The following is a 19,577-nucleotide window of genomic DNA, read 5'->3' as shown; positions in this document are numbered from 1 at the left end:
AAGAGAAAAGGAGGAAGGAAAAGAGGGAAAAGAAATGAAGAAAGGGAGGGAGGGAAGAAGAAAGAAAGAAAAAGAGAAAGGGAGAAGGGAAGAAAATAAAAAAGAAAGAAGGAAGGAAGGAACAAATGAAGAAAGGGAGAGAGGAAGGAAGGAAGGAAGAGAGAAAAGGAGGAAGGGAAGAAGGGAAGGGAAGAACGCAGAGAAGAAACAGCAGTGGCTTGAGCCCAGGATGCTACTGGAAGCAATATTGAATTTAAACCTTCTTCCCTAAAAATCCTCTGATCTTTTTCTTGTTACTCAGGATCATCGAGTGGGATTCAAACCCAAGTCTTCCTGATTCCAAGTCCAGCATTCTATCTACTACACCAGGCTGCTGCCTCTTCACAGGATGCCTCTAACCCTAAATATTTCCCCTCTGACTCTGCTACTAGGAATGGACTACCTCTAGCTTAGTCAGTCATTCATACCCAAAGTCATAACTAGAGTGGGTTGGGGTTTTGTCCCCAGAAGCCAAAATTTAGGGAGTATGAATGGCATTTTCATTCCTTCACCAGTACAGAAACAAATGAGCTTAGCATCTAGTTAGGAAATCTAAGTAGTTCATAGAGGAAGTCACGAGAAGGCTATGAGCTCTTCTTCAGCCTGCTCCTCCCCATCCCCTTCCTGCCCACCCCAGTGGCCTCCTCAGAAGGACATTTGAGGTCACTGTTTAATGGCATTTGCCATGAAAGGAGATTTATGCTCCCTTCTCTGGCCTAAAAATTGCTAGTTAAAGCTCTGCTTTGGTTTTTTACCAGCTTTCTATCCCCACCCAAGACACCTTCCCTTCTTTGCCAATCTATTTCTCTTCCCTCTTCTTTCCCAAATCTAGCTCATAGCTCCCCCTATTTCCTCCAGAAAAATCTTCCAGGATTAACCTCATCCAGTTCTGATCACCACATCACTCCACCGTCTACACCTCATCTCTTGATGATCTCACTAAATCCCACAGATTCTGTTCTCTCTAGGCAAAGGGTTCCAGGTCTACATATCCTAATCTCTCCTGAATTCTAGCCCTGCATCGCCAACGGCCTATTTTCAACTGGATATCCTCAAGATATGTCAAACTCAATACTTCCAAAACAGAACCCACTCTCTATCCCCCCGAATCCATACCTCTTTCTCACTTTGCTGTTTCTGTTGTGGGCATGATCATTCTTCTAGTCACCCATAACCATGGAGTCATCCTGAACCGTCCCCTCTCCCTCACTCCACATTTCCAATCAGTAACCAAATTTTATCGATTCTACCACTACTATACAGTTATTCCTTCAATGTCACGACTTTCCCCATCAAGGGTTTTGATATATTGTAGGTTGGAATAGGAAATTAAATGTAAATTTTGGGAGAGTTTTGCAGAAGCCACAGAAGACACACAAAAGCCAGAAATGACACAGTAAAAGTTTAAAAACTCAGAAATTCACAAAATATATGTATAGTGTTATATAATATCAAACCAAATTTTACAATAAGGTACTGTTGACACTCCATAAAAGAAAAAGAAAAAAATCAGACTTCTTCTCTGGTACTGAGGGAGGGCCCAAAATTTTTATGCAGATTTCCAGATTGCAGGGGCACTGTACCCGTAACCCTCTTGATGTAGAAGGGATAACTGTATATCCTGCCTTTCTTCCTTTCTCTCCTCTCACACCCAGCCTCCTCAGTCACTATTATTGCCTGCCTAGACTAGTTGAATAATCTCCTAGTTGATTTTCCTGCCTTAAGTCTTCCCCTTTTCCAGTTCATCCTCCACACAGCTGATCTTCCTAGAGGACGGCTTGACCATACCAACGCCTCTGTTCAAGAAGCTTCTGTGGCTCCACCTTCCCTCTAAGGTAAAATTCAAACTCCTCCAGGTAACATTCAAAGCCTTTTGCAATCTGCTCCAACCTGCCTTTCCAGACTCATCTATTATTCCCTTTCATATGCCCTCTGGTTCAGCCAGACTGACCTACTTTAGTCTCCCATTTCTGTGCCTTTGCTCTAGCTGGCCCCCACTGATAGAATCCAATGCCTTCATTTTATGGAAGAGGAGATTGAAGGCCAGAGAAGCAAAATGAGTAAGTCCTGAGAGGGGGAGAAGGTGCTGGGGGGAGTAGAGAGAGAGAGGGGGAGGGAGAGAAAGAAAGAGAGGGAAGGAGAAAGAGAGAGAGGGAGGGAGAAAGAGAGAGAAGGAGGAAGTGAGAGATGGAGGGAAAGAGAGAGGGAGGAAGAGAGAGGGAGGGAGGGAGAGAAAGAAGGGGGAGGGAAAGAGAAAGAGAGGAAGGAGGAGAAAGAGTGAGAGAAAGGAGGGAAAGACAGAGGCAAGGAGGGAGGAGGGGGAGAGAGAGAAGGAGAGAAAGTGAGAGAGGAGAGAGGGAGAGAGAGAGGGAGGGAGAGGGAAAGAGGGAGGGAGAGAAAGAGGGGGAGGGAGAGAGAAAGAAGGAGGGAGAGAAAGAGTGAGAGAAAGGAGGGAAAGAGAGAAGGGAGAGAGAGAGGGAAAGGGGGAAGGAGAGAAAAAGAGAATGAGGGAGAGAGAGAGGAAGGGAGGAAGAGGAGAGAGAGAGGAGAGAAAATGAGAGAGAGAGAGGAGGGAGGGAGAAAGAAAAAAGAGAGAGGGAGAGAAAGTGAGAGAGACAGGGAAAGAGAAGGGGGTGGCTGGGAGGGGGACAGAGGGGAAAAGAGGAAGAGGGAAGGGGAAGGTGGAAGGGAGAGGAAGGGAGAGAAAGAGATTAAACGAAGGAAGAAGGGAAAAAAAGAGGAGGGAGGGAAAGAGAGAAGGAGGGGGGGAGGGAGGGGTGGCTGGAAGGGGGACAGAGGGTGGGAGAGAGTAGGAGGGAGGGAGGGAGAGAGGGGAAGAGAGGAAGAGAGAGGGGAAGGAGAAGGATAGCAGAGTTAACATTCAAACCCAGGCCCTCTCACTCCAAATCTGAGTTGAATTGAATGTTGTCTATCCTCACAAAAATTGCTCTGGACAGAAAAGACTCCCTCCTGGATTTAGCAATTCTCTCTCTCTTCCTTTCCCTTCCTCCTTCTACCCCAGCAAAGCCTCTCTCATCCCTTCCCATAGGCAAGACTTTTATTGCATTTTTTTGTGTTTCTAGGACTCAGCATAATGCTCGGTACATAGTAAACGCTTAATAGATCTTTTGAATAGAAGTGATTTGGCATAAAGTTGACTCTTACTAAGACTTACCCCGTCATATCAGCACACACACACACGCATGCACACGCACATCTCCCAAATCATCACAATTAGCCTCAGTTGAAAAAAAAAAAGCTTGGAAAGCATGAGTCAAGGCAGGAGTTTCTGGTTTCCACCAGGGATGTTGTGGGGGGTAGGTGGGTGGGCAGGAGGGAACAAAATCCTGGGAAACAGATTCTGTTCTGGGAATGACTCAAAACTGTGGTTAATCACTAGGAAAGAAGGGGCTGAGGGTGTTGAGGCTGGACTGGGTTCTCTATTGTGCGTGTGTGTGTGTGTGTGTGTGTGTGTGTGTGTGTGTGTGTGTGTGTGTAGTAGAGGGTGCGGGGGTGGTATGTGGGATGCTAGGAGGTTCAAGAAGAAGTAACCAGAGAGAAGGACAGGCAGAGAGTGACCACTAGCTCTCAGACCTCATTCATCCTCCCCACCAGACAGAGGCAGCATTCTGGCTTGGGAGTCAGATGACAAAGGTTCAAATTCCAGCTCTGGGACATTCTTCCTGTGTGGTCTTGGACAAGTCACTTAACTTCTTGGCCTTAATTTTCTCATCTGTGAAATAAGTGGATGGTAATAGATGACATGTAGTCCCTTTTAGCATAAAATTTATGATTCTAGGACAAAAAGGTAACATGTCTTTGGAGGGTATTTTAAAGGCACTCTGCCTTTAGACAAGAGAGAGATTCTAACAGCCCAGGGAGTGGGGTCCAGAGATGATGGACTATCTTGCCAGAGATGGGCTAGCATCATAGGATTTGGGGGTGGGCCATAGGTCTGTAGAGATCATTCAATCCAAACACTTGCATTTTATGGAGGTGGAAACTGAGGCCCAGGAAGGTGAAGAAACCTGTCCAAGGTCACAAAGATAGTAAGTAGCAGATCTAAGATTAGAATAAATAAAGTCAATGCTCTTTCTATCACATTAAACTGTTTGTTGGAGTGGCCCCAGAAATCTCCCTCTTTTAAGCAGGCTTCCAACAGCCTCTCTCAAGGAGAACACGTCACCTGTCCTGGTGGAAGTCATGGCGTCCTGGCTGCTCTGTCTGAAACCAGGAAATCAGATTGTTTTCACTCATTCAAACATTTATTAATCACCTACAGTGTACAAAGTCCTGTGCTATGCTGTTGGGGAGAAAACAAAGACCAGGCAACATAATCTCTGCCCTTTAGAAATTTGTAGGCTAGTAAATACAAGGAAGAGCAGTATGGCCTACAGGACAGTGTGTTGAACTTGGAGTGACAAAGATCAGAGTTCAAATCCTTCCACTGGTACTGACTAGTTGTAGACAAGTCACAAAATTCCTGAACCACGGTTTCCTCGTCTGTGAAATGGGAATGATGACACCTGTATTACTTATCACAGAGGGTTTTTTCTGAAGTTCAAATGAAATAATGTATGTAAAACATGATGCAGTCTCTAAGGCATAACAGAAATGTCAACTATATATTATTAGACAAAAATATAGATAATTAGAATACAAATTAAGATGGCTGAGAGCAGAGCTGTTATTAACTGAAACTGCACCTGGAATGAATTGGTTGTCAGGGAAGGGAAGGAGACAAAGAGACCTGGAAGCATAGAAAACACTCTGATGGGGCTTATTAGCATAGGAATGCAGAGAGAGCATCCCACTAGGGCTGTGATCACAGCCCAGATTGTCCCCCGGGGATGATTTTGTTCCTAGGTCTGCAGAATAGGTTGATGATAGGGAACAAAAAATATGAGAGTAAGCTGTCCCAAGAAGGGAGCTGTCCCCCAACACATCTGTACCCTGGGACAAAGACCTGTTCACCTGGTGCTAGTTGGAGATCTGTCCCTGCCCCTTTATTCTATCTTATTGGAGTCTTACCTATACTCTGAAGTCCAAGTTAAGTGCTATCTCCAAGAAACCCTTAATTCTGTTCTAAATGTTTTTAATGCAATTAGCCTGCGTTGTTTTGTATCATGATTATTTGTGTGTGTGCCATATTTCCTGAACAGATTACAAACATCGTGAAAGCAGGGCCTGTGTCTGATGCGACCTTTGTGTGGGTGGGATTGGGTTTTCAGGGACCAGCCCACGAAACATGTGTTGAGCTGTCTTGGTTCCTTCTAGGGTTGAAGTCTTGGGAATTTGGGAACGATGAAACAATTAATTGCCTTGTTGGTTGTCTTGTCTCTGTGATGACAGCAATGTGGGATTTGGACACTAAGCAAGGACGAGTGGGGTGCTCAGTGTACTTTAAAGGAAGTGACTCCTCTGGAATGCCCTCTCAGCTAGTCTCAGTCTACCAGGCTGTCAGAACTTTTCTAGTCCCAACTCCAGCTGAAATGAAACGGCACACTGCTCATACAGCGCCAGTGCTCACCTATGTGAGTTTGAGACTGGATATCAATGTCCTCGTTGCCTCTTCTGCTTTGTATTTCTTCCCTGAGCATAGGTGATGAGAGTAACCCTGAGACAGACGTTTCTAGCATCAGAAGCTATTTTGAGAGCTCAAGAGCTACTCAGTCCTTAGTCAGTGCTCTTCATCAGGAGGCCAGACAACTATGGCTGCATTGATTGGAGAAGATGACCACCACCAGCAGGGAATTATTAGCACAAAGTCTATTACAAAATGCTTCATGGTTTAATGTTATACTACTGTGAGAGTATTAGTTATAATTGATGGCTATCTTAAACCTCGTCAATGCAATATTGTGAGACTTTTGTGTTTAACACTTCTTTTGCGCAGAGGAAATGAATAGGTGTCCTATACTTGATCTACATTGTATCTTTCTACTTCTCTTTTGGCAAAGACCCTAGACATAAGTCAAACCCAAGTTTTAAATGATCTTCCCTGGGGCTCCAGGGTAGGGGTAGGGGCAGAGTGTAGAGGCAGTAAGCTTAAGCAAAAAGAGTCCTTTCTTTAGGTTCCAGAAGGACTGAAGCTAGGCTGCATGCTTAGGTCCAAAGATGAGAGAAGCCCCTTAGTGGTAAGGAAGAAGACAGTTCTGTGTGTGGTTTACATTTATATCTGCCCCAGGGCCTAGTTCATGGAATTCGTGATCTGAGACAGTACACTAAGTGTCTAGGGCATAGTTTGTCCCTCTGTGTCTTTCTTTTTTTTTTTCTCTCCTTCTGACAAAGAAGTGGTTTTAGGAAATGAGTGTATACAGATGGCTGGGGCGGGGGGGGGGGGGGGGGAGACAGGGAGAGAAGAGAGGGTACTATCTGGGGAAGGGATTGATGCCTTCCCTAACTAAGATCCCAGGCAAAGTGCTTCTGTGTTCCAGTTCCTCCTGGAAGAAACTGGAATAAAATTGGGTTATTTGTTGGGATATGAGGAAACTTTCCCCAAAGAAAACTACCCCAAAGCCACCCCCCGCCCATGTCGGGATCTCTTATATCCATCTCCACCCTCCCCACTCCAGTTCTACCCTGTTCTCACAAACACAGCCCACACTATTGTCCAGATTGGGTTTCGTAGACTAGGAGAAATGCACAATAGGAAGAGAGGAGGAACTTGGTCTTTGGACTCCATAGAATCTGATACTCATGTGGGGAAAGGGCAGTTGGGGTTGGGGGGACGGAGGGAGAGGGAAGAGAAGGACAAGGGAAAGAATCAGAGAGAAAGGGAGGCAAAAAGCAGGGCCTGTGAGATGAGTCTGACCCAGGTGAAGAGAGAGCTAGAGGGGCATGCTGTTAAATGTTTAACAACCAACTCTGGGGAGGGGAGGAAGACATCACTTTTAAATTTAATCTGCATTATTAACATTTGCCCTATCACTTTCTTAAGTCTAGACAATCAAAAAAACCCCATTAATCAAGCCTTGATTTATTTATTGTTCAGTCTTTTTTTCAGTTGTGTCTGACTCTTTGTGATGCCATTTTAGGGTTTTCTTGGCAAAGCTATTGGAGTAATTTGCCACTTCCTTCTCCAGCTCATTTTACAGATGAAGAAACTAAGGCAAACAGGTTTAAGGGACTTGCCCACAGTCACACAGCTATGAAGCGACTGAGGCCAGATTTGAACTCAGAAGTCTTCCTGAATCCATGCCTGGCATTCTGTGCACTACGGCGCTGTCTAGCTACCCCTGATTTGCAGCATTGCTGATTTCTGAGGTGTAAATGCTCACACTAAAAATTTAACAATCATCTCTTAGCAGTGGAGTCAGCATACCTATAGGCAACTACTCTGAGCAACCACGAAACAAGAAGAATGGTGCCAAAGAAAAGAGCTCTGGGACCAGAAGATCTGGGTTCAAATCCTACCTCTGATACTACCTGTGTGATCTTGGGTAAGTCACTTAACTTTCCTAGGTCAGAATTTGGGCTGTAAAAAAGATGGTCCCTTTCAATTCTAAATCTGTGATCCTAGGATCTGGAGTGAGAAGACGTGGAATAAAATCCCATCTTGACTCCTTACTAGCCATGTGACCTTGGGTAAATAATCGAATCCTTCTGAGTCTCAGCGTCCCTGGAATGAAATTAGGTGATCTTCGAGGTCCCTTTTGGCTCGTAAAGCTTATGGCCTAGGTCTAGGATCTGTTTGTACATCCCAGGGAATACAGGAGGTGTCTTTGCCTTCAGAGAGCTTATAGGAAATTTTCACAAAGAAGTTTCTGTGCACTGATGGGAAGGACAGCTAGGTGGCGCCATAGCGCACAGAGTGCCAGGCCTGGAGTCCGACTCCTCTCCCTGAGTTCAGATCTGGCCTCAGATACTTACTAGCTTTGTGACCCTAGGCAAGTCACGTTACCGTTTGCCTCAGTTTCCTCATCTGTAAAATGAGCTGCAGAAGGAAATGGCAAACCATTCCAGCATCTTTGCCAAGAAAATCCCAAATGGGGTCACGAAGAGTCAGATATGACTGAAAATGACTGAACAACTAATGGAAATTTAAACGTAGATCTCCCATGAGAATTCTCTCTGAAGACCAAAAACAGACAATATTCACGCACATGCAAATATGAGCCAAGTGCACTCATGTGCCACAGGCTTGGATTGTGGGTCTTAATGCATCTGCATTTTAGTAGAGTTTGGGAATTCAGAGCACTCCCCCACTTTGCTCACCACCATGAAATCCTATACACACACAAAGATTCAGACATGCACAGTTATGTGTGCGTGCACAACAAACACACACAGAGATTCAAACACACAGATTCACACACACATACAGATTCAGACATGCATAGTTACGCATGCATATACAAAGACATACACGCAGATTCAGACATGCACAGTTATGTGCGCACGCACACACATACACACACCACTCCATCAGTTTCCCAATGGGAAGGCTGGCAGAGGTGAATAGAGCTAGAATAAGCCTGCGGGTGAAGCAGCATGCCAGGGCTGAGCTCAGCTGCACTGACTTCACTCCCTGCCTCTCTAATCCCCTCCAATCCTTTTACTCTCCATTCTCCTGTTCCAGAGCAGCACCTCAGAGGACTGGGCTTTTTTTCCTGCACATCAGACCTAATTAGGTTCTTTTCTTATCGAATGTCAAAACTGCCTCTGGGTCCATGTCCCCTATGGACAAGGCAGCCTCTCTCTTTCCACTCCCTCTGTGAGACTGTTAGTTAAGCATCCAAGAAAGATTGGCTTCTAGCCTGTCTGAAGGGTACCAGGTGCCCCTACCCCACCACTCTGTGAATAGGGTACCGGAGGGGGCAGTGTGGAGAGAAGGGCAGGGGTTTAGTGAGACAGAGGATCAGAGCTGGGAGAGACAGACCTGGATAATAGGAGACCTGTCCCTGTTTCTCAAAAGAGAGATCTCAGAGAGAGGGTTACAAATCCCAAAGGGCAGCCCCCCAAATCCTATCTATATTGGACATTTTAACTATATTCAATATTCCAGTGCCATGCCATGGAAACCCCCATAGTAATAATTTCCTCTCCTTAACAAAAAAAGTCTTACCCATGCTCCCCATACCCTCTGAGGGAAGGAAGGGAGCTCTTTGAAAAAGTCATGATCCTCAATGATTTAGAACATTTTATATGCCTATAAATTGTTTTGATTTCCAAGGCCTTAGGAATATAAAAACCTCTTCAGAGTTCCCAGCGACAGAACAAACTCTTGTCCTTGCTAGCATCAGGGGAGAATGGAAGAAAAAGAAAGGAGACCAATTTTCTCTCTAGCCCTGAAATGCTCTCATAGGTTTAAAAAAAAAAGTCTTGGGGTAATTAAAATATACGGCCCAGGACTCAGCACGTTGCCTGCTGCCTCCCTGGAACTGGGTGGATCAATCCTATTTCTGCTGACTCCTAGGGACCCAGAACCACTGATTCAGGCAATCCTGAGAGAATGGGGAAGGAACAGCCTTATGAAATAGTCATCACTGTCTAGCCAGCCCTGAAACTTCAGGCATTCTACAGCACAGCCCAAGACTTAGCCCTGGTACATATATAACACTGGGTAATACAAATATAGTTATATACCCTCCCTCTCCATCTTTACCGGCTGAATTCCTACCTAGAGCTCAATTCAAAGGCTACTTCCTCCATGAAGCCTTCCATGGTCTCCCTCTTTCCACAATTTCTCTCTTTGAGATCACTTGTAGATTTGACATTTTGCTTTAACATTTGTTTTTTGCATTTCTCTAATGTGCTTATGTAATGTTGTGAATACTAGTTATCTGTATTTGTGTCTCATCCTCTGCTAAACTGGAAGTTCCTAGAGGGGAGGGACCATATCTCAGCTCAACTTTATGTCTCTCCACAATGCTCTGTGGACATTAGACGTCCAATAAGCATTAGGGCAGCTAGGTGGTGCAATGGATAGAGGGTCCAGCCTGGAGTTGGGAAGACCTGAGTTCAAATTTGACTTCAGATACCTGCTAGCTGTGTCACCCTGGGCAAGTCACAACCCTGTTTGCTTTGGTTCCTCATCTGTAAAACGAGCTGGAGAAGGAGATGGCATCATTGCCAAGAAAAAACCAAATGGAGTCACAAGGAGTTGGATACAATTGAACAACAATTAAATAGTTATTACACATAGCATGCAAAACACACAACTCAAGGACCCTAGTATAGCCAATCAGTCTAATATCAGGCCAGAGGTTCAGGCTTGCCCAACTTTTATCTACAGTGTACAGACACTGTAGATAAAAGAGTGAGTGAGAGAATGTTCATGCCATCATTAAAAGTCTTCCTTCCTCAAAGATCAACTGATCTGACTTCCTGACTGTGCTAACATTGGGCCACTATGGCTAAGGGGAAAGAAAGGTACAGGTGTGCAAGGCACAGACAAGCTTTGGGCAGGATGTCTCCTTTGCCTGCTGTCTACAGCAGAGCACTATGCTAAGTATGCACTGGAAGAAATACAAAGTTTAACTAAACAAGACATAGAACCAGCCTTCATGGAACTTCCACAGATAAAGGAGACCGAAATACAGGTAACTATATAACAAAAGGCATTACATAAATGCCTAAGTCAAAAGGTTGGGAAGGACATATCTGTAGTTTGTGTCTATTAAACATATAATTCCAAGGTCTGCGAGCTTTTTCTTTCCTTGTTGCCCTCACCCCCACCCTCTCCATCTCATCAAGAAACCTCGATAGTCTAGAAAGGAATAGGGGCAAAATCATCTTGTGGGAAGACTGTTCTAATGTTCAGTGACCCACTCACCACAATCTTTGTTTCATTGTCAGGGATTGTATCAATGGCCAGGGTGCCCCCACCCTGGTCTTGGCTCAGCCGTTTCCTGTTTGGTTCAGGTGCCTGGCCAGTGCTCTCTCGGACCCTCCTCCTCCAGCCCAGCATCTTCCTCTCTGCATTCCATGCATCCCATCCTGGATCTCTGTGTGGTCCCTGACCTGGGGGTGAGGAGAAAAAACAGAGTCACATCAATTCTTCCTTGAAGGGGGGCAGAGAGGAAATGTATTCTTTTTTAAAGACACACTGACACCATCCTGCTCCTTTATGGCAGATATAACTAAAGAAGCTAAGCCTAAAAAAACCCAACCTACTACCGCATCTCATTGTAGCACAGTGGAAAGAGCCGTGAACTGGGTATCAAGGGACCTGAACTCTAGTCACTGTCACTAATTAGCTGTGAGAAGGAGAAGCAGATCACTTCTCTCTAGGCTTCATTTGGCTCATATAAAATGGTGGCTGGAGTATCCCGTTATCCTACTAGATTATCAGGTCCAGGGTTATCTGACACAGAATGATCCAAGAAAGTAAGAAAAGTCCCTGTGATCATCATCATGAGTCAAAAACCTCAAGCAGTTTACAGCTTAGCCTGACAAAGAAGAATCACCAGGAACTTCCAACAGTCAATAAGAACATATACAGTATAAGGGAATACATACACAGGCATATGGAAAAAACCACTGAGGATGCACCAGAATTTCTGAAACTATAACTGCCGTGGGATAAAAGAAAAAGCTTCATTTGGTTTTCTTGCTTAGTCTTCTGGCAACATCATCAACTCTGCAATCACAGGATAAGGACCGGTTTTTACCTGTTAGGTAGAGAAGACCTCAGAGTGGAAGAGAGATAAAGATAGATAGATAGAGATAGAGAGAGAGAGACAGACAGACAGACAGACAGACAAGGGCCCACATCAGGGCTTTTGGCAAGAGCTGCTGCCATCTTGTTCCCAGGCAGTGCTAACATAGGTGCGCATTAAGGTTCACACTATGGACTCATGATGACAGTCACAAGGATGGCTGTGTCCTCAACAGTACTTTTCAAACTTTTCCATACCCTTTTGGATATTTCTGTGTCAGATAACCCAGGATCCTGACAACTGAGTGGGACAACAGGCTGGCTACTCTAGCCACCTCCATTTTATATGAAGCAAAGTAATGCCTAGAGAGAATCATCATCATCATCACCACCACCTTCTCCTCTCTCCCCCTCCCCCTTCTCCTCCTCCTCCTCCTCCTTTTTCTTCTTCCTAATTAGTGGCAGTTTTGACATCCTATGTTCTATGCTCTAAGGTCTTTTCCAGGTCCAACATTTATTCTGGGTGTGGCAGAGCATGCCCATGATTGAGGCTGGTGGATTGGGAGTTCAGAGCTAAAATGGCTAAAGCCCGTTGAGGTCCCAATCCTTGCCAGTGTGGTGAGCCTCATAAAGTGGGAGGCTATCAGGCTGCCTGAAGAGGGCTGAACTAGGTCAGGCTGGAAATTCAATTGTATTCAACTCTTCATGATGCCATTTGGGGTTTTCTTGGTAAAGCTACTGAAGTGATTTGCCATTTCCTTCTCCAGCTCATTTTACAGAAGAGGAAACTGAGGCAAATAGGGTTAAGTGACTTGCATAGGGTCACACAGCTAGTAAGTGTCTGAGGTTGGATTTGGACTCAGGAAAATGGACCTCCTGTCTCCAGGCCCAGCACTCTATCCACTGAGCCATCTAGCTGCCTGAAACAAAGGCTGGAAATGAAGCCAGTCAAAGCTCCCTTGACTATTATCAGTAGTGAGACTGGGCCTATGAGTGGCTGCTGCTCTTCTAGACTGGAAGAGATGGGGAAAATTCATCTTAATAACAAACAAATGAATCAATTCTATGTAAATGACTCCCACTTTATTATCTCTCTAGTTAAACTAGGTTGCCATGCTACTTGCTTCCATGGCACATCTCACCAACACAGATGTGTTTCTCAATGACTCTTTGCTAGGCCTGTCGATTGAAGATAAACTTAAAAGACTACACAGGTGGATCAGAACCATGGTAACAAGTGCTCAGGTGCCTCTAATTGGTCTAAGAACCTTTGCCTTGGAATTGAGGAATGCTGGGCTTCAAAGGGAGCCCTGTGTGGCCACAATATTTCTTTTCTTATTTCCCTTGGTAGGTGAGGAAGAACAGAGTCTGGTCCCCAGACCAGTTAAAGCGTCATCTCTTAGGAGGTGATGAAGATGGGGATCCAGGAACCAATGACAAGGGCAGGGATGGTGGGGAGGAGATGATGCTCCCCACTGTGGGGAACACGGTTCATCATTAGACATTTTATTCAATTAAGTCATTCTTGGCGGCCGGCAGCTGCTGGGCCCCTGCCTGCTGGTTCTCACTTCTCTGTCTGTAATCGGAACCAGATGCTCCCCAGGAAAGGACAAGACCACTCTGGGGGAAGGGGAGAGAAAAGATGGAAGAAGGGAGAGAGGAGGTCTGAGATCCCTCTCCCCTAAGATGCTCAGGGGCCACCTATGGATGAGCTAGGGACCAAGCCTGGAAAGAGTGATGCCTTGTCCTTTCCCAGTTTCCCAAAGGCCCTCTTCAAAGGTGCTCACAGGCATTAGAGGGGACTCTGGCTCTGTGCCTTCCCCCTGGGCTGGGGTTGAGCCATGGAGCTGCCTCCTAAGCTCGGGGTCCTCCCAACTAGGACTGTTTGTGCTAAGGAGCTGGCTGGGCTCCCTTGCTTAGTAATGGGTTTAGCTCTAAAACCTGGGTGTTAGCCAGAGCAGAAAAGGAGCATGTGCAGAGAGCACCAGGGGAAGGCATATCGCCCAGGCTGGAGGAAGGTGGGAGAGGGAGAGAGCTCTGAAGCTACTTCAGACAAACCCAAACAGTGGAGCCCAGAGAGGGCTGTGCCAAGGACATGGCCAGTATGGGCAGAGAGATTGGCTAAGAGCTGAAGGGACGGAAGATGTGGGAAGAGGATGAGAGGGATATTAAGGGCTGAATGAAAGAAACAAAGGCTCACCCTTGGCAAAAAGCTTTCTTTACAAAAACAAAACAAAAAAAACAACCTTGTGAGGTAGGTCGATTTATCCCCATTTACAGATGAGGAACATTTAGCTCAAAGAGGGTTAAAGGACTTACCCAAGATAACACAGCCAAAGCAGGACTTAATCCTGGGCCTTAAAATTATACTGGGATTAGGAGAGACCTTAGGAATCATCTAGGGAGTGAATCCAGAAAGGGAACAAGCAAAGCAGTATTGGTACTCTCATGTTACATTTAATAGACATTCATAGTTTTATATATAATTCCCTTTTATGTTCTTTTCTTGCATATTGAAACACTCACATTTGTTGATGTTTATGCAACAGGGAGCCATGAGGGCTCAGTTTTGGAAGAGTACCCAGGGGACCCATGTGGATGTTTGAAGAATCAGATTAGGCTCCCTGGGCTGAGCCCTCATTGGCCAGTGCCCCATCATATGTGTTAAGTATGTAATAAATTTTTTTAAAAGAAGTTATCTAGGTCAACTCTCTTTTTATAGATAAGTAAACTGAGACCTAGAAACATGAAATGACGTTGCCCAAAATTTCACTCAAGTGAGTAGGCCAAAACTCAAACCTCAGTGCCAAAGGACATCTGTAGGCGCATATGCCTGGCATGTGTACATAGACCCACCCAGGCTCTTCAGACCATTAACACAGGGACACAACCCACGGTCTCTCTGCTGTCCTCAACAGGCCACTCCCCATAAGGCATTCCTCCTGATTACCAGCCCTATCTCCCTCTTATTCTTCTCCCTTATACCACCATCCCAATGTGGGTGCAGTGGAAGGGGCTGAGACTCAGTGGTGGGAAGCAGCAAACACAATGTCTTTCACCAGCAGCCACAAGCATGTTTCCCCTGGACCGAGATTCCTGAGGTGGAGCTGCTCCAAGACACAGTTGGGCCTGTTTGCAGGGAAGGGGGCAGCCTTGTTTGTCCTTCTCCTAGGAGTGACAGAGGCTTGAGAGAGGAGCCACAATGCCCAGAGACCTGGCATCCTAGAAGTATGTTCAACTGGCTCTGGGGAGATGGTGTCTCTACCCTGATGATGCTACCACCCACCCACCCCAAGCAGTTCTCTGCCCCCTGGATATAACAGAAGTCTGGCAGTAGACTCACACCCTGTCATCAGAAGCCTAAAGCCTGTCAACAGCCCTTTTCCACATCCTCAACACAATCCTCCACTCAGCTCTGCCTCTGCATAGAGGCCCAGCTGGACCCAGAATAGATCAGAACCTGAAGAAGGCTCTCCCTTCCATGGTTACCTTGTGGTCCAAATTCTCTGAATGAAGAATTAGAGCCACCTCTGTCACTAACTTGGGTGAGTCACTCACTCTCTGTGCCTCAGTTTTCTCATCTATAAAACAAGGGGATTGGACTACATGATCCCAAAGCTTTCTTGAAGATCTAGTTCTTGGGAGTTCTTCCAGCCCTGACATTCCACCCATCTCTCCTCCACTGTGCACAAGGCAAAGGTCACCTTTGACAGTGGGTCTCTTTACTTCTTGACTTCTAATTTGGTTAATATTGGGGTGGGGCTGTTCCTCACCCCTGGAAGCCCTCCTTGTTGGGTGAGTTCCCACTACTACTATTTGCTTTCATTCCCATCCACAGACTAGACTAGGTGAGCCTTTCTGTCCTCTTCCTTTTAACTCTTCTGTTCTTTGCCCAGGGACTAGGGCTAGAGGCCAGGATGAGGAAAGCTATGAAGGTGAGAAGATATCTGATTTGGAGAATTGAAGGCAGGTCTAGGGTGGTGTCCAAGAGCTAAGAGATGAAAGCCCTGGGAAGGAGGGCACTGGCTCTTCCTCTTTCCCCCACAGAAAGCTTTTAAAATATCCCTATTTCTTTAGGTGACTGGACAAGACCAGGACTGGGAATATATGAGTTTTTGATACTTGGTATTCCATATCTGACACTGAATCCCCTCATTCCTAACACTGAGTTCCATCCCAGACTCTAAGCCCCTATGCCTGATATTGAGCCCTCATCCATGAGCCCCCTATCCCCTACACTGAACTGCCAAATCCCAGACAGAGCCCTCTCGTTCCTGATACTGAGTTCCATCCCAGACCTGACCCCCCATTCTTAATATTATCTTAATATTCTTAATATTGCAGAAAACACAGATATCTTGAGTAGGTTCACCCAGAGAATGGGAAAATCGTTAATATTTTGGATAGTGAGAATCAGTGATGAAGGGGCTGCAGGAGTGTCTGTAGATACTGTGGATTGTATGAGATTCATACGTATTGGTCAGAATCCTTTTGTACAGCAAGTTTTTAGGGATTATCATTTGTAAGGAGGTAACCAAACAACCAATCTGTTAACTTTAGCTGCAACAGGTTGTAATAGAGAATGTCCTGATGATTCTATATATCCTACTACAGCTAGACCATGATATTCACTTAGAGACTGTATGAGAAAGTTAAAGGAGGAGGTAATGAAGACTGCTATTATGTTGGGGAATGCCAAGTTTATTATGATACTCTCCTGGGAGTCTCTCATAGGAATATGATCATTAAAACAGTTCTACCTCACTTATAAATACCTAATTCTGATTCCACTAATTGTGGAAGTAGGGAACCCTCTTTCAGAGGTGCTGGATAAGATTTTACAATTAAGTGACTTAGGAGACTGGGGAAAAGACAAATTTCTTCAAGAGAGAAGAGGGAATAACCAGCAGATTCAACATCAGAATAGAGTGACAAGAAAAGAAATGTTTACTACTATATTGAGAGCAGGGGTAGATTTTAGAAGAATAGATGGTATTCCAACTAATGAGCTATATAAAAGGTACCAAGATAAGGGGCTTAATAGTAGACAGAATAGAGAAGTAAGAACTGCCCCTACAAATCCTACAGATCTTGAACCCTTGTGTCCAAGTGAGTCACACCTTCAGGGAGACTAGGAAATAGGCTAAGCCCCAGCTCAGATTAAAGAAACATGCAGATGGGATTAAAAACCCCATATTAATCTGACTATATATTGGAAAAATGGATCAAATACTATAACTAGGGCATTGCTCAATCAACACTGAAACGGAGGCCACTTTGATTTATGGAAATCCTGTTTGTGACGCCAAATGTATCAGCAAGTCAATAATCACAATATACATGATAATCATCAAAATGCCTATGTGGTTCTGTATCGCAAAATATACGAGACTCTAAACATAGAAGGTAGAAGAAGTAAACCATTTATTCAGACGCCAGAGGACCAGATCCCATAAGCCATCTGCCCAATACATCATAGCAGCAGAGAATTCAATACGTAATATCACAGCATGGAGTCTTACCATCCCAAAACCATTTGGCCCCTGCTGGGGCCTTACCAAGTAACAAGCAAACTTACAGCACAGCTATCACAGGTCAGCTCTCTTTCCCTCAGCTCTGTTGTAACTGCTCTCTCAGCATTTCCTGTGACACAATTTCCTTTTCCTCTCAGCAAGTTCCTCCTACCACATGTGACTTAGGTTTCTTGTGATGTAAGCAGGTGACATGGCCTATTAATGGGTGGGAAAGATCTTCAAATATAAATTGCTATTACAAGCCCTCATCCCTGACACTGAGCTTACCATCCCTGACAAAAAAGCCCTCTATCCCAGATACTGGCCCCCCTTGATCCTGGCTCCCAGCCCCCATCCTTGACATTGAGCCCCCTTCCCCATTCCTGATACTGAGCCCTCATCTTCAGGACAGAGATCATCAGAATCTGCCTTCCAGAGAGAGATGCTGAGGGCTCAGCCAAAGTCTTCACTCCCACTCAAGAAGGTCCTAGTCCAACTCTCCCATAATGCCTTCATTTACCTCTTGGAATACAAACATTGACCATACTCTCAGCATAGATCTGGGTGAAAAAATTAAACAACAGAGCAAAGGGGGAAAGGAGGGTTGGGTTGGAAGTTGGGAGGAAGGATTGAGATGCTGGGGGGACCAAAAGAAGATCAGACAAAAGAAAAGATTGGAGATGCAATGAAAGACTACATATACAGGGAAACTGACAAAGAAAAACGGGGAGGTGAGAAGGGAGACACAAGGAGAAAGGAAGTTAAAGAAAAAGATTTGACTGTTTTAAAGTCTTTTTTACCAGAAGAGCCTGGGATCTGTGGGCCCATCTCAGGTCACTTCCTGGGTAGGTAAAAGGATTGGGAAGCAATGGTGGGAAGGGAAGAGGCATCAGGCCTTCTTGTTTTGGCCAATTACTCTAGCCCAAGCTAGTGGGAGCATAAAGCACCCAATCATGGACCTTCTTCCCTTCTCCCCTTACTCCTTTGCCCATCCTCATGCAGCCAGCCTTCTATATGCATCCATCCCCCATCTCTACCCATCTCCCTCACATTCTTTGTCTCTCCGTATCTTTATGTTTCCACTTTAAAGAATCACAGAACATTAGAAGTAGAAGGGACCTCAAAATCTTCTGGTCCAAACCCTTCATCTTATGGATGAGGAGACCCAGGGAGAGAACATGACTTGACTGATGTTATATATCAAGTAAATGGCAGCTCTGGGATTTGAACTCCGAGCTCCTGACTCCAAGATCAAACCCTCTTGCCACCATACCTCTACAACAATGCTTCTCCGTCTGGCTGTCTCTGTCTCCCCACCCCTCATCTTCTTATTGTTTCTATCTCATGTTCTCTATCTTTGTCTTTCTCTTACTCCTGATCTTCATGGAGAATAAAGTTCCAAACCTCTACCAAACCAACATATCCATCAAAGGTAGAGAAAAATAGAAAAAAGAAAGGGGTGCCCTCTTTTCCCTCCCGTTGTCCTGACCCCAGCTCTTCAAGAGGAAAGGGTTGGAGGTAGGGATCTCCCCTCCTGGCTTCCTTCCAGTTCGGTCCTCTTTCTCTAGTTCACTCAGAAAACCTGACAGAGAGATCCAGAGATACCCAGTCCTAGTCTGACGAAAATCACCTTGTCCTCATCTCCAGACAAAATGCCCCCTCCTCTCAGAGTCAGGGAGGTGATTCTTCACAGAGATGAAAGACCAAAGGTACCCTCCTCTTAATTCTTTCTCTCTTCTCTTCCACCTTTCCCACAGCCACCACCTTCTTACAATGGGATAATCTCAACCTCTACACCTCTAATCTGCTAATTATACCTCTGAAAGGTTGGGGAGGGAGAGATCAGGAAGGGGAGAAGGCTCACCTGCTAAGGAGTTCTGGGTTCAGCTCCCATATACCTCCTTTACTCCGTCATCCCTCAGCACCCATTTCCACCCCACCCCTCCCTCAACCCACATGCAAATTTTTCCAAAGCGGAAATCTTCCTCTTCACCCTCCCTACCTCAAACCACATGACTAGAGGAGAATCTCTTCTGTTTACAAACATACCCTGCTTCCACTGTTTCCCCCTTGGCCCAAGAAGGAGGCTCCATTCTTGAAATTGAGTCCTGAGCCCATCCCAGACACAGAATACAGTACTGCCATCCCTGACACTGGGCCCAGTCTGGTGTCTCCTGCCCCATTTGGGTCTAACCATAGTCAGTCCTTGTCATTCATTCCCACTGGCTAGAATCTTCAATGCTGTGATGGAATTGCAGGGTCCCTTTTCTCTGCATAACTATGATTAAATAGCCTTCAGCCTTTTCTTTTTCAGACTCAGCCATCTTTTGGCTCAAGCTATTACCACAAAGCCTTCAAACATCAACCATGCAACTTCTCATTCTCCCCATTACATATTTTCATCCAGAAGGGATCAACCCTTT

General features: G+C 45.3%; 1 protein-coding gene across 1 annotated transcript in view; it reads right to left on the bottom strand.

The window, feature by feature from the left end:
- Positions 1–19,577, bottom strand: part of PLXDC1 (plexin domain containing 1) — a 110,977-nt gene that overhangs the window by 85,474 nt on the left and 5,926 nt on the right. Inside the window, exon 2 of the mRNA XM_036755623.1 lies at positions 10,817–11,004. Coding sequence (XP_036611518.1) covers positions 10,817–11,004 — 188 coding nt within the window. The remainder of the gene's footprint in view (positions 1–10,816; positions 11,005–19,577) is intronic.

This window comes from Trichosurus vulpecula, chromosome 4 (assembly GCF_011100635.1).
Source record: "Trichosurus vulpecula isolate mTriVul1 chromosome 4, mTriVul1.pri, whole genome shotgun sequence".
Classification (NCBI taxonomy): Eukaryota; Metazoa; Chordata; class Mammalia; order Diprotodontia; family Phalangeridae; genus Trichosurus; species Trichosurus vulpecula.
This window is presented reverse-complemented; position numbering and strand designations above follow the sequence as displayed.